The 23292-nt window shown below is 38.9% G+C and overlaps 1 protein-coding gene across 1 annotated transcript in view; it reads left to right on the forward strand.

Annotated features, from left to right (window-relative positions):
* The window catches only part of LOC134571437 (sodium channel protein type 2 subunit alpha-like), a 122330-nt gene that overhangs the window by 72514 nt on the left and 26524 nt on the right, over window positions 1-23292 (forward strand). Inside the window, exons 13-17 of the mRNA XM_063429687.1 lie at window positions 1152-1481; window positions 1822-1954; window positions 3082-3320; window positions 4656-4829; window positions 14934-15290. Of these exons, the coding sequence (XP_063285757.1) occupies window positions 1152-1481; window positions 1822-1954; window positions 3082-3320; window positions 4656-4829; window positions 14934-15290 (1233 nt within the window). The remainder of the gene's footprint in view (window positions 1-1151; window positions 1482-1821; window positions 1955-3081; window positions 3321-4655; window positions 4830-14933; window positions 15291-23292) is intronic.

Genomic DNA, 23292 nt, shown 5'->3' on the forward strand with positions numbered 1-23292 from the left:
TGTCTTAAAACTAAAAAATAAATTTCAGTGTACAATTTATTATGATGTCAACATTTTGAGACCACTCAATTTTAAACTGTCTTGAAACATAGCCTTAGTTGTAGAGAAATAATAAATGTCGAGATGTCATGGATCTTTTTTTGTTCTGGTGATTTAGTAGTGATTGAGTGACTGTTTTATTGGGAAGACGTTGTAAAATAGTTTGTGCACAGACCAAACCTTTGTGCTTTGGACTATGATGAGTGGCAAAAATGAAATGTTCCACTTTTTTCTCAAGTCTCTTAAAGTTCTAAAAATGTTAGCATGCACTTAATAAAATACATCTCATACACATTATGCCTTATTAAGCATATGCAAACACCTACATGATATGTTGCTATGGAGACCTTTCTTTTAGGGGTATTAAATAACAGATGACTGAAATTTCTTAACAATAAGAAAATAAATATAGTAGTAGAACTATACAAAATTGTGCCATAAAACAGTAAACGGGGTCTTAATGTTCGTATAATTGTATACATTTCTCTTTCTCATAGAATTGTAGGTAGACAGTCATCTATTAAAACCAGAATACAGTTTGTAAGAATAAAAAAGCACAGTTGTGTATCTATTCATAAGCAGCAACTTGAGTTGAAGACCAAGAACTTAGAGCAAAAAATCAGATTTAAAAAAAAATCTCTACTATTATTCACTAAACACCAACTTATTGCAAACTAAATCTAAATAACAAAATTAAAAGCAAAATAGCTGACCTAGAGAATTTCTCTATCTGAGTTGACTACTTTGCTGTTCAGATTTAATTCACAGTAATTCAGTGTTTAGTAAATTACCCTTTGACTCTGCTGAAATTGAGACGTTCTTTTGCAGTTTAAATATTTCAACCAAGTACTATTTAGTGAAAGACACTTTTAATGTTAAATGTCCAACATTTTTCTTTAGCATGTTTTTTTTTTGCTCTTTGTATAATTTCATTCTTTTTGTATATCCTTACGCGTTAGATGAAGATCAGATCACAATTTAGGTAATTGTAATACAAGAACATTCACACACTTAATTATCAGCAAGGCACACTAATAATAATATTTTTTTGTGTCTTATGCCATCATGTTGTTCGTGTCTTACTGGTCCACTTGCTCTGTTTGTTTTTCTAGCCACAGCTGAGTGTCCGTGGATTTTTGTTTTCTCCAAGAAGACGGAGCAGCAAGGCCAGCATTTTCAGCTTTAGGGATCATGCAAAAGACATAGGCTCAGAAAATGATTTTGCAGATGATGAACACAGCACTTTTGAAGATAATGACAGTCGAAGGGATTCACTCTTTGTGCCTGGAAGAGATGTAGAGCGACGTAACAGTAATCTCAGTCAGATAAGCAGATCTTCCAGGATGTTACCATTGCTTTCTATGAATGGAAAAATGCACAGCACAGTAGATTGCAATGGTGTGGTGTCCTTGGTTGGTGGTTCCCCTGGTCTCCCCCCAGAGGTAATAACTGAGGATAAAGTAATGCTCATCAGTTTTTGTTTGTCTCATAGAAGGTAGTTAAAGGGACACTCCACTGGTCAAATACAAAAGCAACCTAAAGTGCTTTAGGCGGCCGGGGTGTCCCTTCAAAAAGATCGATCCCCAGCCTGGCAAAGATGCCATATCCACTATGTTTTTTATAAGATTGGCAAAGCATTATGGCATTTGCAGTTTTATAACAACTGGGAAACTACCATGTATACTATATGATTTTGTAATTTATGTTATATTATATCATGGATAAAGTTTTTTTGTTTGTTTAGTTTTTGAGTTTATTTTAATATATGTGCTACATTTTCAGGGAACCACAACCGAGACAGATGTTAAGAAGAGAAGAACAAGTTCATACAGGGTTTCAATGGATTTACTTGAGGATCCTACATTAAAGCAAAGAGCTTTGAGTATAGCCAGTATAATAACTAACACAATGGAAGGTATGTTGCTATTACCTTTAGCAAAAGATCTATTTTAAGTGACATTGATCTACTATATGTTATATCCCACACATATGCACCTTCAGGAGTTTAGCCAATCTCTGTGTTATTTGGCGGAAAAACAGATACAGGAAAACCTACAATTCTAGAAATCAAAAATGCATGAAAAACCAAAACCAAAACCAAGTTTAGAGATAGGAGGCATGTTCCCTATGTGTGTTTTTTATTTAAAGGATACATAACAGTGGACCATGTATTATGGTAAAATAATGCTTTTAATGGCTTATATGGACATTAGAACAAAACCAGGAGACTGAAGGTCAAGTATAATATGATATTTTGTAATCTTGGATGAGTGTGTTAAGGTTGGAGTAAGTGTTTTAATATTAGTTTAAAGTAGGGCTAAGGTTAGGGATAGTATTCCAGTAACATTTGGGCTTCATGTTGTAGTTTAGGCTAGTGCTGGAGGTGTTTACTCTTCAGATTGCACTTGAAGATAGATATCCAAGTGCTGCCAGAGATTAATGAATTAGCCGGCAGTGAGCTGACCAGAATATGTATACCATGGCTCTGTCCAAGATTATACAGAGTACTGCACAAACAACCTAGGTCTACACAGAGAAGAAACAAGCATTATTCCAGTATGGCAATAAATGCACAAAAAAACAAGGTCATCATAAATGTATTAAACTATTTTAAAATGTTATAAAACACGATCTGTCTGTTGTTTCAATATATAAAGTGTAGGAGCCTTGCCATCACAACATTCTGGAGAGCACTTTCTTTGGGTATCCTGAAAGAACGGATGTCCTGAAGAATGTCCTGTAAGTTGGATGCTGAACTTTAATTTGGCTGTCAGCATTTGATGATCTACAGACTCGTGAATGTTCTCCTTCATCGTTCACCCTCCCTATATATTTTTTTTGCATAAATGTTTTGTATTATATTTAATTATGTATATTAATGTCCATTTTAAAATCTTTAATTCGTATTTTATATAGCTTTGATAGATCTATAGTTTGCTTCATATAACTTATAATGATGTGTAAATTAAGTGTGCTACTTGACAATTAACTGACATGCCTTTTGAAGGTAATAAAACCAATGTATGTTTATTTTCACTTCAGAGCTGGAAGAAAAAAGACAGAAATGCCCCCCTTGTTGGTATAAATTTGCAAATAGTGTCTTGATCTGGGACTGTTGTGATACCTGGCTGAAAGTGAAACACATTGTTAAACTAATTGTGATGGACCCATTTGTAGATCTTGCAATTACAGTCTGCATTGTACTGAACACCATTTTCATGGCCCTAGAACACGCTCATATGACTAATCAATTTTCCTCTGTTCTCGCTATGGGCAACAATGTAAGTATTTTATTTGTATTAATACAAGTTTGCTCTTAGTGGTAGATGTTGAATGTAAACAAACTGCATTCAACTCATATATGCGTCCAAGTGCAGCTCATATGATGTGTGTCATTTACACATCCATGAACTTTTCTCTGGTAGAATTAGGAATTTGGGAATATAATTCAGAAGCATCTAGTTAATTGAAGTTAGATACCCTTGATTTTATAGTAATCCCAGCACAACTCTGTATAAAACTCTCTGTACTGGAAAAGTGTAGTAGGTGAACTCTTGTGTTACCAATTTAAAGGGACACTATAGTCACCTGAACAACTTTAGCTCAATAAAGCAGTTTTGGTGTATAGAACATGCCCCTGCAGCCTCACAGCTCAATCCTCTGCCATTTAGGAGTTAAATCCCTTTGTTTATGAACCCTAGTCACACCTCCCTGCATGTGACTTGCACAGCCTTCCATAAACACTTCCTGTAAAGAGAGCCCTATTTAGGCTTTCTTTATTGCAAGTTTTGTTTAATTAAGATTTTCTTATCCCCTGCTATATTTATAGCTTGCTAGACCCTGCAAGAGCCTCCTGTATGTGATTAAAGTTCAATTTAGAGATTGAGATACAATTATTTAAGGTAAATTACATCTGTTTGAAAGTGAAACCAGTTTTTTTTTTCCATGCAGGCTCTGTCAATCATAGCCAGGGGAGGTGTGGCTAGGGCTGCATAAACAGAAACAAAGTGATTTAACGCCTAAATGACAGTGAATTGAGCAGTGAAATTGCAGGGGAATGATCTATACACTAAAACTGCTTTATTTAGCTAAAGTAATTTAGGTGACTATAGTGTTCCTTTAATGTATCATAGTTTAGCCATCTAAAAGTCGCATGAAAAAATAAATACTCCTAGTTTTAAAAATGACATACATAACATGTGAAATATTCTTTTGAATGAACACAATGAGCAACAATCAATGATAAAAAATATGATATGGTACATCAATTTGAAGCTATTTTTAATAAAACATTTGCTTGCTTTTATTCAGTACTAAGCAGGTTTGTTCAGCCCTAGATCTGGAGTCAGTTTAGGAAACTAACAATTTATATGATTCTTAAGAGAGTCCCTAAATACTCTAAATATGGCAAAATCCCATTGATCACTGACATTAGGAAGTGTTGTTGATACTTACCTAATATCTGCATATGGACTGAATCTCAATGCATAAATAATTTCCTTATACCATGTTTTATAATTAATCATATTGAACTGGATAATACAGAAAGACAAAACATAAATACATCCTAATGAACATGTCTGTTTGAGTAGATGATTTTATCTTTTTATCTCTAGGTTTTTACCGGAATCTTTACAGCAGAAATGATTTTCAAACTGATTGCCCTGGATCCCTACTATTATTTTCAGGAGGGGTGGAATATATTTGACAGCTTCATTGTCTGCCTCAGTTTAATGGAAGTGATGCTTACTAAAACTGGAGGCTTCTCCGTTCTTCGTTCGTTTAGACTGGTGAGTCAAACTATTAGATGTGGGGTTTAGCCACACTCTATGTGTAACCTGCTGTCCTAGAATGTAACGAACAAGGAAATACAGAGATATGTTGACATCATGTTCCAGAAGTAACAGAGAACTTTAGGTTGAAAAATTACTCAAGATCATGTTGTGCACAACCATGTTTCGGTGGGCCAAAAGAAGGCAATACTACACATTTACATGTCCTCTAATCTTGAAACAAAATCATTACTGTTTTCAAAATAACACTCCCTGCACAAACAAACTATTTTTTTTCTTTTCTTTCATTTATAATTTACATGTGAATTATTTTAATTTGTTTTATATACTGCATGAGAAAAAAATCAAGTTGTTCTACAGGCTTCAGTAAAAGTTGCAAAGTAAATATATTACGTTTGTACTCTAAAGAAGATTTTTGATTCCCATAGGTAATATTTGCTTACTGGATGTCCTTGTAGTAGATGAACATTGTAGTACATTGTGGTAAATCTTTACGCTCCTTTGAACTGTATACACATGGGCCATGTTTCGTTCACGTAACATTTTGTCAGAGCATAAAAACACAAAGAGAGAGATTTACCAAAGTGTTCGAAAAGTGTCTGTTTTGTATGTCTTGAAAATCTGTTCCAATTTATGAAACCTTTCTTTGTAAATACCTGCAGACTTTTGTGCTTTCACAATTATGTCCTGCTAACTGTGCAGATATTCTGCGTGTATGCAGCTTTGCTTCCTATACCAAGATAATTGTGGTGTAAGAGAACACTCTTTCCAATGCAAAAATGTTAGAAAAAATATGAAAGTAATAAATTATGGAAAAGATAGTCAGAACTGTTAACCCCTTCCCATGAGCACTCATGTATGGAAATTGATAAGGTATGTATTCATACCCCGAAGTCATTTATGCATGATTGGCATAGTTGTGCATGAAATTTGTTTATTGAAACTAAATTTGTTTGCAAATTCTGCTTTTTATAACTTCTAAATTCCCAACAAAGTGGCCTTAACAGTCATCACAATCTGAACTTCAGGAAGCTCAACATTCAGCTCCCTCTGTGCAGCCGGAGCAGGAAGGAAGGCACTAGGAAAGGGAGCGAAGGCACAGGCTGCAGTTTTTTTTCCTTAGATTTTACACTATCCTGATATGTCTGCAGCCTGTGCTCCATTCCTCCTCCATATTTTTATTTTTAGATAATGCTGGGGGGAGAGGTGGGGCAGAGGAGAGCTGCAACCTCTCTGGTTACACTGTGAGCTGGCTGAGCAAGGGGATAGTGCATGAAGAGGGCCTGGCACAGCTCCTTCACTCATGGGAACTGCTGGCCACAGTAAAAAGGATGAAAGCACAGCCCAGGCACCCTCCACCAAGAGGAGAAGCTAATCGGAGGGTAGCTGAGGATGATAAGGAGTTCAGAGCTAGGTCAGGGCAGAGGGCACAGTGTAAGTGTGTTGTCCCTCCTGGCAGGAGGCAGCACACTCTTCCCTGCTCCATTACTACGTCAAGCTGTGCATCATAATGGAGCAGGGAAGCAGCATGATGGCTGCTTTCAAGTGTTACAGCACACTATCACTACTATACTACCAGGATAACAGTGTGTATGCATGTGACAGTGGGTGTCTGTCTGCATGTATGTGTGTATGTGTTTGATTGTGTGTGTGTGTGTGTTACTGGCAGTGTATTTGTGACAGTGTATATATCTCTGTGTGTGTGTATATATATATATATATGTGTGTATGTGTGTGTCTGATTGCGTGTATTACTGGAAGTGTATGTGTGACAGTGTTTTTATGTCCCCATGTGCATGTGTCTGACAGTGTATGTTACTGGCAGTGTATGTGTAACAGTGTGTGTATGCCAGAACATGTATATAAGCAAAACACATATGGGATAAGGCTGTGGAATCTAAAAAGAACATAGGCAAAACATAGTGTAATACAATTTTAACAAACAATCTGCCCTGTACAAAAATGCATCACAAGATGTAGACGTATTATGCGCTCAAAGGGTGCCTCCCCCAATGTAATTGGGGGCCATGGATCCCTCTCCGCTGTCTGCAGGATAGCAGGAAATCAGGACTCTGGATGGTAGTATAAAATAGCGGCTTTTTTAAATAAATCAAATAAAATTGATAAAACAGCAGTAGTTGTGGTCTTACGCAATTCGTCCTACACTTGGAACTTCCTCAGAGACCATAAAATCATAGTAAATTACAGATGGTTATACAAAGATAACAGCCTAACAATTTCAACCCCAGAGTCCCTTTTAATAGAGCTGATCACTGAGTTCATTGGTGGTTCAGAGGGCGTTGTTTCTCCTCCGTGGTCCTACTGGTTCTCTTCTTGCACTGGATCACCTCTAGATCTTCAAATAATTATCTCCCATGTCTCGGCTGGTAATTAAACATCTGCCGAAAATTGGAACTGGAAGTGCGTTTCATTGAACACTTCTGCGTTCCATTCGCTAAATGATAGAAGCCACACAGATCAAGACGGCTGTGTATGTGCCATAGAGTTCACAGATGTAGTGTGCGACCTCTAGTGGTCGCCAAAGATATTGCAAGATGTAACAATGGTATTAGTAAAACAAAACAGCAAGTATTTGATCTGCTAAAGAGAAGGGTTGATAATACCATGGATGATCATTAGTGTTCGCTGGCGAATAGTTCCTGGCGAACATAGCTTGTTCGCGTTCACCACGGATGGCGAACATATGCGATGTTCGGTCCGCCCACTATTCATCATCATTGAGTAAACTTTGACCCTGTACCTCACAGTCAGCAGACACATTCCAGCCAATCAGCAGCAGACCCTCCCTCCCAGACCCTCCCACCTCCTGGACAGCATCCATTTTAGATTCATTCAGAAGCTGCATTCTTTTTTTTTTTTTTGTGTGTTTGTGTTTATTATACATTATCCTCCATAGCCAGTAACCTGTGTTTATTATACATTATCCCTCCCATAGCCAGTAACCTGTGTTTATTATACATTATCCCTCCCATAGCCAGTAACCTGTGCTTATTATACATTATCCCCCCATAGCCAGTAACCTGTGTTTATTATACATTATCCTCCCATAGCCAGTAACCTGTGTTTATTATACATTATCCTCCTTATAGCCAGTAACCTGTGTTTATTATACATTATCCTCCCATAGCCAGTAACCTGTGTTTATTATACATTATCCCCCCATAGCCAGTAACCTGTGTTTATTATACATTATCTCTCCCATAGCCAGTAACCTGGGTTTATTATACATTATCCCCCATAGTCATTTATCGTAGGACCTAGGCAGCATGATGTCTTAGGCCGGCCCAGAGAGTGAGTGAATAATATAATATATAGGTTCAGAAACATATTAGTAATATATGTAAATCGGGTTCATGCAAAGAGGGTTAAAAGGTATTAAAGAAAAACATACTTATTGCATCAAATTTACAAAGCCAAACTTTTAAAAAGCTTTCCTCATTTCTTACTCGGGATGAGGAATATATCGGTTGTAGACTGAGGATTTCCATCTGCCCAATCTTTTAATAATATGCACTGGAGTGTCAGTGTTGAAGGATACCAAAGCTGCCCCTATTCTAAATGAAAGACCCGAGACATGGATACAACCCGATCTTAGGAGTAGTGTTCTGATGTAGAAGATGCATTTAGCCATAGTCAGAGGGATTCAGTGAGAGTAGTGGTGAAATGTGTGTGGCATGAGTGAGTGTGGGTAAGTAAGAGTCAAGTATTTTAACTGGGCACTAGTTCTAGGTGGGATAAAGTGGTATAGTGGATGGATGAGTAGTTTGGTTCGTTTTAGAGGTTTGTAGAGAAAGAATATAGTGATCATGATTTTTAGCGATATCCAATATTTTTAAGGTGGTCTCAAACAAACATAAAATGCTATATAAAATTTGTGGGAATATCGAATAGTCGTGTACAGTAAATCAGAGAGAGCTCAGAATATCGAACCATCGATCGGTAACCTGGATGAAGTAGGGGGTCTATCTGTTTTATTAAATATGCGGTAATATGCTTTTAATGGGATAGGATGTTAGGAAAGGTGTGTGATTGGGATAAGTGGTTGTGGCTGTATTTACCTTATCCTGGGACCGACCTGGCTCCTAAGCTTGAGCCGCGCATGGCTGGATCACTCCTGCCTCCACACGAGCCGCATGCGGCTTGATCTCATCTTCTGACTTAGCCGCGTGCACTGACCGCAGTGATCGGCCACATGGCCCGCCTGGCACTAGGAGCACGGCTCGAGTCACAAGCTCGCTCTTAAAGGGGCAGTGGGAGCCCAAAGTTGATTCAGGCTCCCATTGGCCCACGTCATTCCAGCACCCCCACACACGAACGTTTTGGGGGCGTAGGCATGACGTGGGCCAATCACTGGTGTAACAGTAGTGTACATTAAAAAAACTAGAAATTTGACTGTGAAATAATAGCAGTCAGTTTCCTTCACACGTGTGCGTTTCAGGGCCTGCCCGGGCACAGTGTCACACCAGTGCAACTCATGTCTGGTGTAACAGTAGTGTACATTTTAAAAAAAAAATACAGGGGGCTTGTTGTCACCTTTCGGGGACCCTTGGTGTTGTACGTGGCTGGGTGGAGGAAGAGACCTTCAATGACATCAGTGAGGACAAGGAACGGGACATGGCTAGCTTGGTATCCAACCTTGTGCAAATGGGGAGTTTGCGGTTGTGCAAATGGACTGTTTGCGGTTGTTTGCGGTGCGTTAAATGGGGAGTTTGGTCTGTCACTGTGAAGCGGGCTTAACCCTTACACTACCTGATCGATACAACATCATACCTGATGTTTTAAAGCACGTTATTCCAAACAATTTAGGAATGTTATGTGATTTATGCCCTTTATGAATTAAAACCAGACTCTGCATCAACTATGTAATATTCCATGGTAGTTTTGCCATGCATCCCCCTCCGGCATGCCACAGTCCAGGTGTTAGTCCCCTTGAAACAACTTTTCCATCACTATTGTGGCCAGAAAGAGTCCCTGTGGGTTTTAAAATTCGCCTGCCTATTGAAGTCTATGGCGGTTCGCCCGTTTGCGAACATTTGCGGAAGTTCGCGTTCGCCGTTCGCGAACGGAAAATGTTATGTTCGCGACATCACTAATGATCATTAATCAGAACCCTCAATATGAATTAAAGTGCAAGAAAATGAACTTATATCATGTGATTATTGCATAGCATAACTAATTATTTTTCTTTTTTTTTCTTTTCTTTTATTAATTATATCTTTTTTTTTTTTTTACATCATTCAATCAAAGATTAATTCTTTAAAGTGACAGTGAATATAATAAAGTGAATATGTGCAATAATTGATGAATGTCAATTGTTCTTTCTCATGTTCTAAACAATAATTATTGAAATAAATTAACATAATCTAATGTAACCACACATACCTATTTTTATAATACATGACTGTATACCCAGTTGTGTGATGTCCCTAATTTAACGATAGACTAAAAAAAATTATATTTCTATTTTTCTTTTGCTACAATGGTTTTAATCATAGAATTATTTGTTAAGAGTAACACCAGATATATCAGGGTGAATAGGTACATTAAACCATAAATACCTAATATTTCGATTATATTCAAAATAGTTATTAGATTAAATTGATGTACTGCATTTTCATACATACCAATCACAGATTTTTGAAACCTATCATAAATCGGTGATTGGTATCCCCCATATAGAGAGTATACAGGACATATGTGTACAGAGGCAAATAATACATTTAGAAAAGATATACCAATGGTGCATAAACCAAAAACAAAGAGGAGGAGATATGATAGAAGAGAGAGTCCAAATCATAAAAAAACTAATTAAATCCACATTAAGTCCACAGGGACTTACATTAAGTCCCTTTGGCTCCAACGTTTGGAGTTTGTGAATCTAATAGGTTTCACATTGAGCAAGTTTCTTTACCTTGTCACCACCATGCCAATATGATGTCACCCTTTCAATACCTATACATTTAAATAATTTTAAATAAAAAAATAGTGTAACAGATCGACGGGCACCCCGACTGGGTACCTCCGTTGAAGGATGCACCTAGCGCTTCCTGAGGACTCCAAGCACTGCAGCAGACACCACAACCACCGAACCAGTGAAGCATACGAATGCTCTCAAGCATATTAATGCTGTAAACAGCTGAACAGGAAAAGCATACAATCAGCTTACACTCCTGGCAATCAGCATACAATCCAATTCCCTCAATAACAAGACGACACTTCGTTTTGAGGTCAAGCAGAACTGACTGTACTGGCACATACAGCCTCTTTTATTCACAATCTACACACATAGTACTGCCCACAGGGTTTTACAAAACAACCAATAACACACGTACATTACAGAAAACACTCCCATCAATTATACACAAAATCCTCCCCTCTGCCTGTGATATAATTATTGTACACAATGGTTAACATAATTATCACAAGCAGGAAAAATACAGTTTTTATACATGTACTATAACTTAAAAAATATACGCCCAATCTTCATAAAAATTACATATTCAGAATCAGCACACTTTAAATATAAACACTCTAAATCATACAAATCCATCCAGTAGATAAAAAGTTAGCTGGGAGTCCTTTATGGCCGACCGCAAGCACATTTTCCTGCCCAAAACAGTTCCATGGATTTGGGCTTTTGTCGGTCTATTTTACACAGAAAAATGTGTAGTTTGTGCATTTAGCTTAGTATAGCAGTGAGTTCAAACTGCCGAACGGGACTTAGTCTCTGCAGCTGAAAGCGGAGTGTAGAAGAAGGTAAGGGTCAGCGGTGTTCGTTGAAATGTGTAGCCGATTTCAGTTCCATGGATTTGGCTACACATACCGCTGACCTCGTTCGAATGAACAAAGATGGCCACGTGTTCGTTTGTCGAATGGCGGCCACTTCGACTACTTGGGCACTTCGGCTGCATCCGAAGTGCCAATTTAAAGCTGCAGAACTGCTCCAATACAATTTAAAGGGCAGCAATTCTTTTAAAATCCAATCTGCTAAAATAGTCTTTAACAGGCAATATCTTCCAGGGGCCATAGTCTTAAAGGGGCATTGTTCCCAAAAGTCACAGTATGTCCCCAGATGGTTCTTAAAGGGCCAGCAGCAGCATAATAAAATACAATATGCCCAAATACTGTATTTAAAGGGCCAAATCTCCCAGGGGCCATGGTCAGCAGGCAGGAGGCGGGCAAACAGGCTTCTCCAATGCCCAGTGGCGAGGTTGGTTTCGCCACAAATAGGTACAGGACTTGCAATGAACCGGGACTGCATGTGTCATAAGACCCTTCTTTATATTATTTAGATGTTCTAAAACCCTGACTTTAAGGATTATTTTAGTACGACATATTGTTTGCCACATGGGCACTGCCGCAAATAAACTACAAAGTCCGTGTGGCATCCAACCTTGGAGTTAATCTTAAAAATGTCTCTCGTTATAAAGCTGGAGAATTGATTTACTCTATCCAAAGACATAGTGTAACAAGAATTACAAGAATTACATCCTCTAAAGGTACCAGAGAGCTCCATGGTGTTCCCAACATCAGTTTTTATTGCGTAACTGGAAGCTATCATGTTTTTGAGATTACAATTTTTTTTTATATATGAGTGTAGGTTGATATGGTGGGTGGGTTCCCAGGACTGGGTCCTTCAGTAATATAGACCAATGTTTTTGTAAGCTGTTTTTTATTCTTCCATGATGCAGATTCTACATGTATATGTCTGACATTGTGTGTTATTATTAGTGTATTTGTATGTATGTCATCATGTGTATGTGTCTGGCAGTGTATTTTAGTGTCTGTGTGAGAGTGTATATATTACTATGGCATTGAATATTTGTGTGTGTTTGAGAGAGTGTGTTTATGTGTGGCAGCAGTGAATATCTGTGTGTTCACTTTTCTAGAATTTGTATCAGTGGGCTTGTCTGCAATATCTGCATATACGTGTATGTGTTATCAAAGTGTGCATATACGTGCATTTAATCAATGTATATATGTGTGTGCATGTATAGGTAATGTGTGTGTCCAAAGAAGCAATGTGAGGGTGATATTGGCAACATGTAATTTGACATAATAAATAAATCATATACAACAATATTTAATAAATAGAAACATAGAAACATAGAATGTGACGGCAGATAAGAACCATTCGGCCCATCTAGTCTGCCCAATTTTCTAAATACTTTCATTAGTCCTTGGCCTTATCTCACACATGCTTAAACTCCTTTACTGTGTTAACCTCTACCACTTCAGCTGGAAGGCTATTTCATGCATCCACTACCCTCTCAGTAAAGTAATACTTCCTGATATTATTTTTAAACCTTTGCCCCTCTAATTTAAGACTATTTTACTCTTGTTGTGGTAGTTTTTCTTCTTTTAAATATGGTCCCCTCCTTTATTGTGTTGATTCCCTTTATGTATTTAAATGTTTCTATCATATCCCCCCTGTCTCGTCTTTCCTCCAAGCTATACATGTTATGTTCCTTTAACCTTTCTTTGTCAGTTTTATTCTGCAATCCATGAACCAGTTTAGTAGCCCTTCTCTGAACTCTCTCTAAGGTACCGATATCCTTCTGAAGATACGGTCTCCAGTAGTGCGTACAATACTCCAAGTGAGATCTCACCAGTGTTCTGTACAATGGCATGAGCTATTCCCTCTTTCTACTGCTAATACCTCTCCCTATACAATCAAGCATTCTGCTAGCATTTCCTGCTGCTCTATTACATTGTCTGCCTACCTTTAAGTAATCAGAAATAATCACCCCTAAATCCCTTTCCTCAGATGTTCAGGTTAGGACTCTATCAAATATTCTGTACTCTGCCCTTAGGTTTTTACGTCCAAGATGCATTATCTTGCACTTATCCACATTAAATGTCAGTTGCCACAACTCTGACCATTTTTCTAGTTTACCTAAATCATTTGCCATTTGGCTTATCTCTCCTGGAACATCAACCCTGTTACATATCTTAGTATCATCAGCAAAAAGACATACCTTACCATCAAGTCCTTCTGCAATATCACTAATAAATATATTAAAGAGAATGAGTCCAAGTACAGATCCCTAAGGTACCCCACAGGTGACAAGCCCAAGCTTCGAATATACTCCATTGACCCAAATAATTTTTTTTAAAGGTTTTTTGTCCAGCCTAAATGGTTGTTTTTGTTTCCATTTAATAATGTGTTATCTATGCATACTGAAAGGTAAAATAAATTTAAACATTACTTTCCAGGAGTCTCAAATTACATGGAGTCTGGGGGTGTTTTTTTTGCAAAGAGTTTGTTAGTGAAGGGTCTAATTCACACGAGACAAAAAGCCCCGGAATTGATAATTCCTCTCCATTTTGATAAACCGTTGTCATGCAAGTGAATATAAAGCATTCCATGTTCATTATATGGTCTAATTGCAAAAAGTCATATTCATTAATAGACTTAATAGTGATTCAGCTGAATGAATGAATCTTATATAAAATCTATATAAAATTAAGTATTTCTTAAAAGTACAGCAAGGAATTAAACAAGATAATGCGAATTTATTCATAATCCATTATATAAATAAATTGAGATTATAATAAAGTTCTAAGTTAGTATATCATATAAAGTGTCAAAATGATAATTTGAAGAAATTAAACAGTGTTTCGTTATCTCTTCATTTGCATTTTTTGCCCTGGCGTTGCCTGAACCAAACTTGATTATTATAGCGTGATTTGCTAATTGTTTAATATAAATGTAAAAGAAAATAGAGAATCCTATGATAGAAATCTAAATGCATTTATAAATAGTTCACAATGTTTTATTCAGTGATGTACGTTCCATAGAAGTGCCAGTTCACCTTTAAAAGTAAGTCTTTCCATTAGATTCTGGAAGTCAAGCTATGTTTTCCAGATCTAACTCTCAGTTTATATTCGTATGTCAAGGCTATTGTTGCCATCTTTAGTATCCATATGGAATTTTCTTTTAATTTTGTTCTGTTTTCACCAAGGCTTTATTTTTCATAGTTTTTTCCACCAACAGGTTTTTTCCAACCCACACTAGTTTTCGCACTTTTCTCCATCTTTATTAAGGTTTGTTTTGTATTTTTTTTTTTTTTATTCCAGCTTCGTGTTTTCAAACTGGCAAAATCCTGGCCTACTCTAAACATGCTTATCAAGATTATCGGCAACTCAGTGGGAGCACTGGGAAACTTGACTTTGGTATTGGCAATCATTGTTTTCATTTTTGCTGTAATTGGAATGCAGCTGTTTGGTAAACATTACTGTGAAAATGTCTGGAAAATTTCCTCAGACCATAGACTTCCACGCTGGCACATGAATGATTTCTTCCATTCCTTCCTGATTGTGTTCCGAGTGCTCTGTGGAGAATGGATTGAGACCATGTGGGACTGTATGGAAGTTTCGGATAAATATTTATGCCTCATCGTGTTTATGTTGGTGATGGTCATTGGAAACCTGGTGGTATGTTCTTCTTTATTACTTACTGTAAATAAATCAGAAGTACTGGTGTCTGTGATTAAACATTGCTGGTCTATAAGTTACCAATTTGCAGACAGACTGCAGGATGTTAGAATTGGGTTTACATTTTCAAATACTTCTTTGCTTGTATATCACTCAATAGAAATATAACATTAAATAAAATAGTTAAACCATTCCTTTTCAAAAAGAGCAGGCACAGGTTATGAAACGGTTACGTAAGCAGCAGTGTCCATACCATCATAGCCAATGGGTGCAGGTAGAGATGTTTACTCATATTCAGTGTGTAGAACAATGCAGAAGGAGAAGGTGTGCAGTCTAGATAACAAACCAGTGGTTAAGTAGTCAGCAATTAAGGACAAACGCAAAAGAGCAACAGTTTGCAACAGGGGCACCGGAATATCCAAACACATCCTGGAGCTTGTCAGGGGCATTCCTTGTGTCATGTGTTCACTGAATCATGCAAAGCAGCTGGAGCTACCTAAACATTGTTGTCGTATCCAGTCAGATTTTCATTATTAATCGACACACAGGCACACTGATGCACATGCTTAACTCCTGCAGCCAACAAAGGTGACACAGCAAAAAGGAAAGTAATCAGTGTGTCTGACTTCTACACATGCAGAACTGGTGACTATGATCATGTGCAGTTCCACAGAAAGCTGGTAATTGACCCCACTATGTCATGGAGCCATTATAGCCACCCAACTAAATATACCCAATAACAATGCATTCAAGGATGGAAAAAACATTGATACATTATTGGAACTTTCCTACCTTATATCATTATCTCACTGCTGAAATGGACTTTTACATCTGTCCAACCAAGATTTTTCCACTTGAATTGCATAAGACACCCAAATGAAACACACAATGTAACAACATATAGAGCCTTGCTGACTAGATCCTGTCATATTAATAAAAGGTAAGCTCTGCAGGAGAAACCATTGGTATATCTTCCCATTTGTAGTATTCTCTTCCTTCTCTCCTTGACATGTTTAATTTCTCATGAAAGGAAGATATTGTACCTGATGTTAAAATCTTCCTTTGTTTGTTTACTACTGGTGAGATTATTAAACCATACAATTGCAAGGGATTCCAGAAGAGGCTTAAAAATATTATTCTCCATATTAATATTCACTATTGCCCCAGTATTTATCCCTTTTGCCAAATGGACTCTATTAGGTTAATTTGTGTGATTCACAATGCAATTCCACATCTTGTCCTCGGGTATCAACAGTTCCAATCCTATCTCCTTTAATGGGAATCCTCTACAAGGGAATACCTGTTTTAGACTTGTAGGACTATCCTCACGTATCCAGCAGGGCTGAAAGATATTTAGGTGCAAATAGGTGGTCATCAGTTGCTTAATATATACACTATCATGTTCCCATGATGACCTCGACAATTCCCTTTTTAGTATAACAGGTGTGTTGTTTCTAGGGGTGTGATAGAGAGGGTTACCTAATAAGAAAATAATGAACAATAAGACAATTATTGAAAATATATGAAAATTCTTGCAAAAACACTTATTTGTTTGATCTAGGGGTTTGTTTCTGTCTGTGGGCCATGGTGCCCCTCCGCTGGGCATGAACCCATGTTGGGCTGCTGTCTGTAAGAACTGCTGTCCTTGTAACTGCTACTACTGTGCTTGGAGATTCAGAAGGTGTATCTGTAGATTTGTTCCTCTTCAGCTTTCTTGTCAGCACTCTGTATTTAGGCTTAAATGGGCATTTTGGTTCCTTACCTTGAAATGGAAGAGGCAGAGATACATCACATGTCATTCAATTTAGTTTACCAGATTAGCAACATATTCAAAAGTACCACCACCTACTTGCTCAATCTTAGCCTGTGGTCCTTCAAAAATGATAGAGGCTGGAGTTACCACAATACTCAAAGTAGAAAGTAAAATTGAAATAACAAAAGTGAAATAAAAACCCACATTCACTTCGGGGGTGGATTCAGGATTGTTATTTCACTTTTGCATATAAAATGGTGAGTGTTGCATTAATGTTTAAGGACAAGATGCATTGAGAAAGGGCTATGCCCGAAACATTTGTATAGATGCTTGTTCTTCAATTAAAGCGGTAGCACTTATGGCACATACTTGGGGTTGCGCTTTCCTCCTTTTTTCAAAATGTTGTGGTCCTTTACTTGCCCATCGGGTTGGTTAAGTCCTACCCATTAATATTTTAAAAGGTAAAAGACCAGTGGTTTTGTTAGGGGTCATTCGGATATTGGCTAATACTGACGGAAGATGGTTCTGCCAATTGTGAAAGGTGCCATTTATGCCTTTCTCAGTTTGTCTTTTATAGTCCTGTTGGTTCTTTCTACCTGACCAGATGATTGTGGGTAATAGGGAATATGGCATTTCCAATCATTGCACAAGATTACCTCTGTCACTATTTTTCTGAGGTGGGCACCCAAACCTAGGTATGATGTTCTTGCACAAGGCCTGAGTTAAAACCTTTGCTGTCTCCTTTTTCAAAGAAAGGCTTCTAGCCATTTGCTGAAATGGTCAACAATGACCTGTAAATATTACCCACCTTTACCCTTTGGCATATGTGTAAAGTAAATTTATAGATTTTGCATTGGTCCATCTGGTAAGAGGAAATGATCATGCTTACCATAGTTTGTTCCTCCTGGGTTATTCATGTTGCAAGTGAGGAACATGCATACCTGTTTCTGAATAATGTCAGACAGGTCACAACATACAAACCTCTTAATCATGTCCTCACAAACCTGTCTAGTACATCTATTTCCAAAACCCTGTAAATGACTAATGAAAACCGGTACTTTAGGGAGTCCAACTTGTCCCGCCTTGTTTGACCAAAGGCCTTAAGAACTTTTGTCAAACCTCGAGTTTCCCATAGCTTGGTATGCCAATGCCTGTAGGTGGTGTAAGTCAGTAGTGGGAGCAAATTCAGGGACTATAATAATGAGTAATTGTATGTGAATACTTGTGAAGGAGTATGCAGGATGTGGTGGAGATGAGAGGGTGGCCTGTTTGACCAGCTGATCAACTAACACATTTCCTTTAAAGATATCATCTTGCGATGATGTATGTGCCTAACACTTCACTATAGCAATATGGAAAGGTTATAATAGAGCTTCCAAAGCTGAGAGACTACGTAGGCTCATGATATCCCCTTACCATCTGCAGTAACAAAACCTCTCTGCTGCCAAATTCTGCCAAAGTCATGTACAACACTGAATGGCATATGTGGAATCTGTGTAAATAGTAACTGGTTTATCTTTAAAAAGAATACTGTGTGAGGGCAATCAATTCTGCAGCCAAAGCCGAGGGGGAAGGCACAGAGTGTGCCATAAGAACAACATCTAGTTATTGGACAACTGAGAAACCTGTCAAAAATACACTGTCGGAGGACCTGGTGCAGGACCAATCAACAAAGACCATGTTACTGTCAGGTAAGGGGTATCACTCAAGTCATGTCTGGGTGATGCCTCGATATATATGACAATCATGGTCATCCTCAACAACAAGAAGGTTAATGGAAATTAGTATATAAAGCAGTACTGCTGGGCCTGAGGAGGATGAGGAATACTTAACTTAAAGGCCTTGTGTGGAAGTGAGAATAGTCTCATATCTAGACCTTTTCTGGGCTGTCATACATTGTGAGGTAAGGTTTTTTAAGGACCTGTATGACCTAATGAGATGTGTGCAAAAACAAAAGGACCTGAGACAGGACCAGCTGCAGTCACCCCACTTTCACTCACAGGTGAAAAGGCTTGTTTTAGTTTGTTAGCCTGAGTGCTGGGCTGAGGACAGTGCCTCTCTGAGCACCTTGTATGCTTCTTGTAGTTCTTGAGTCCATTGAATAGTCTTTGGGACCTCTTTAGTGGTAGTAGTCCGCAAGTTGTGGTCATAGTGGAAGCAGTCTGGTATCCACTGTCTGCAGTATGTCACCGTCCCCAAATATGATAGCATGGTGGCTTTATTATGTGGCTTTGACAATTGCATAATAGTCTAAACGTGGTGTGGAGCAAGGACCATTTTGCCCTGGAAAAGTAGGAAACCCAGGTATTTGATTTGAGGGAGGCAACATTGTAGTTTCTTGAGTGATACTTTGTGTCCTACTGCATGTAAATGAGACAGCAAGGACAATGTGTCCTTCTGACAGGCCTGGAGATTTGGGCTGCAAAGTAGCGGATCACCCTTATACTGGAGACAAAAACAGACAGACCAGGACGGCAGGTATATAGCCATCACAGGCACCCTACACGGTTCAAAAATACACATAGTAAATGTATACGTGTCAGGGTACCTGAAGCCTCTACCTCCGAAAGAGGTAGAGACTTAGTAGTTTACTCCTCCAGCAGGTCGGCTTCCTCCATCCCTCGCGGCTCCCCTAGACACTCTCACGCCGGCCGCGAGGGATCCGTCTCATTTTATGATGTCACGCACGCTGCCCGACGTCATGACGTCAGTCCGGACCGATCTGTCACTCAAGTGACTGGAAGCCACTCAGGACTCGTCGGAGGCGGGCATACTCACTGTAACCAGGGTATTTAAACCTGTTTCTCCCATTCACTCATTGCCCTGTCGTGGTTCTAGCCTGTCTAGTCACACAGTGCTCTGGCGATTTCAGTTATTCCTTTGGTTCCGACCCGGCTAGTTTGACTTACTCTGTTTCCCTCTGGTTTCCTTGACCCGGCTTGTTCCTCGCTCACCTGTCCTCTCGTTCCCTCGACCTCCACTTGTTTCTGACCATTCTCTTTACTCTCCGTACGTTAGTCCGGCCATTCTAAGGTCCGGTATACGTACCCTGTCCTGTTTGTACTTTGCGTGTTGGATCCCTGTCCCGATCCTGACAATACGCACCCAACGAACCAGACCAACAGTTCTGGACCTCCCTGGAAACACTGACAACCACCCTACAAGGAGGGATCATGGTAGCAGGGGGAGTCCTCAATGCCGTTCCCTTCCCAGCAATTGACAGAAGCTCCAGACCAGAAATACCAAGATCACACGGCAGGGGGGGACAAGACAAACTTCTATACCAATATCTACAACACACAGGACTATTAGACGCATGCAGACTACAACACCCAGACACGAGAGACTACTCATATTACTCTACACCACATCACACATACTCTAAAATAGACAACATCTTTCTCAATGGCGCAGGCATGTCCAAACTCATACAATCAGAAATAAACTGCATCACATGGTCAGACCACACAGACATCACAATCACGCTAGGAAAACTACAATACCACACCACATGGACATGGAAACTAAACAACACCTTACTTAATGATGAAGACATCCTTCACTCCACCGAAAAACCATAACAGTCTACTTTAAAAACAACGACACAGAAGACATTACCCTTATACTGGAGAGAGTCCATTACTTCAGGGTGAGGCATATCATGACAGACAATGCTTTTGGGGAGTCGCAAAAGCCCTGAGGCAGGCAATTCCATGTATATTAACTCCCTTTATGCGTGAAAGCGAATAATGGTTTCATGTTAGGGTGCTAAAGTGTAAATCTGAAGTCCCCTGTATTCCCCTCTTACAAGCTTGGGGTGGGGTTAATGGGAGTATTCAATGGTGAGCGGGTAAATGATACCCTTACGCACTAGCTCTTGGATGACTGGGAACAAATTATATTGTTTAATATAAACAGGTTGCACTCCTGGTTTAAGAGTAACTTAGTGGGGTGCAGTCAATGTAGCCAGAATCAGGGGAGGATATGGCCCAGAGTGATGGGGGTAGTGTGTCAAGAGGATACTTGAGGTTCTCTGAAGTTACTCTGAGGTTCACTGTCCTCATTGTTTGCTAAATTAAATACAGAGTCAGTCTGATTGTAGACAGCCAGTGGGCCTTCCCATAAAAGGGTACAGAGTAGTTTACTAACGGTTGGGTAATCAGTCACATAAGATAGGAAGGCACTTATTTTTACCTGGAATGTGCAGTTCCCCTGAACCTGTATGTGACCTGAAAAATGTCCCAGCAAGGAATGCCTGTGTGGAGTGATTAAGAGAACTAGTCAGAAATGGGAAGTGAACTGTAATTCCTCCCATATGATCAATTTCTACTGACATATTTATCTTAGCCATCAGATCTCTGCCCAGTGAATTAACTGGGCAATCAGACAGAAAATGTAAAGTGTAATATGTGTCAAGAGAGTCATCAGCTGTTTTAACTAACAGTTTGGATGTTGTAGATATTGGTATTGTAACTCCATAAATGCCCACTGAGGTTTCTCTGGTTTGATGCAGTGGTCCATTGCAAAAGGTGCCGCAGAGTGAAGAAGCAGTTGCCCCAGTGTCAACAAGAAGATTGCAAAGTAAATCTTCAACAATGAGTGACACTAGTGGAAACTTATTTTATGTATGAAAGAGCTGCAAAAGTTTTCCAGAGATGCAACCTCCGGCAGCCCTATTGAAGGGAGTCATTGTATTGTCCACTACCATCAAAATGTCCTCCCCACTGAGTCAGAAGGCAAGGCCATTACCTTATCTCTGAGGATGTGTCTACCATTTTGGGTGGTCCCTCTTTGTCTCTCTATAGTTTGGGTACTCCCCCCTCCAATAACCTATCTGCCCACGTGTCCACGCATAGGGTGTTGTCCCCATGCACTGCTACCTGGTCTTTAGTACATAGTATGCAGCCATACTCTTTCTGTCCCTATGTTGAGTTTTCCAATGCTTTTCTATAGCTTCCCACATCATTAACAAATCACTATAATACCACAATCCCATTGAGATCTTCAGTCTGGAACTTAAAGTGTCATGTATTTACTCATGTTTTGACTCTGTAATGGCTTACCTGAGGTGGAAGTCCGGTAGTCAGAGATAGATGCTCACCCTTGCAATTAAACACATGCCAAGATGGTCAGGTAAGAATTCACCTGGCCTGTGAGTCTCTGCACGGGGGCTGTGCAGGATATTGCTCCAAGTCACAGTACAGGTAAGGACACAAGCAGGAGAATTGTCGAGGGTAAGCCAAAAGTCAGAGAGTGCCAGAAGTCAAGATAAGAAAGCCAAGGTCAGGAGCCAACTGGAGAACACTGGATCACAAATTTAAACATAGGAACAAGAGTCAATGAACTGATCCTGCCCTCAGAGAGAGGTAGTGTTTTATACCTGGCTGACTAGGCATGCTATACAGGTGGACCATGATTGACAGGAGCAGTCACATGTTAAGTCTAGCCCACCAATGCTGGAGACATGACAGGGCTAAGTTTCAAGCCAAACAAAGAGCTGAAGTGGCTCAGAGGCAGGAACACAGGCTTAGAACCAAATAGCACCCAGGTTCAAAGCGTAAGGAGTGGTTCCTCCCTTTTGTTCCAATAAGACAGAACAACTCACACTTTCCTTCATTTTCTCATATATCTTTTATTCCACAAATGGAATAATAATAAGGCCAGGTTTTGTCACCCAAACACAGCCCTTTATTCATATCAATGTTCATCTCTGAAGAAAGGAGAAACTAACTCAGTCCACTTTGCAATATTATCAACAATTGGAGTAGCATGATATACACAAGCAATCCTACACACAAAATCTTTAGGGGTTTCCCCCTTTAACGTTACAGGTTCACAACTACATGTACTATTAGTGTCACAAGAAGAAGTAACGTCAATAGCAGTTTTAAACTAAATTTTAGGAAGACCAGAGCCCTATTTTTTATAAACTGTGCCCCATATCTGAAAGTTACAAGCAAAGAATCAGTGGAAATGTAAAAATGAGGTTAATAAAAGCAAAATATATATTTACACAAAATCATGCGGCTTTATAGACAACAAAAATCAGCAGGACCTCTTAATGGGACAGAATAATTAAGTAAAATGTACTTAGCCCCTGAGTGGCCCCTGTATTAATCTGTCAAAGATTATATATTAACAATAAATTAACCATTGAGTAGCCTCACCACTTAAACTACAAGAGAAACACTTTTCATGTTCCAACTAAGCATGGTTCATAATGGCCTTAGCCCAAGCGAGAGACCCCCC

The sequence above is a fragment of the Pelobates fuscus genome, chromosome 8 (genome assembly GCF_036172605.1).
Source record: "Pelobates fuscus isolate aPelFus1 chromosome 8, aPelFus1.pri, whole genome shotgun sequence".
NCBI lineage: Eukaryota > Metazoa > Chordata > Amphibia > Anura > Pelobatidae > Pelobates > Pelobates fuscus.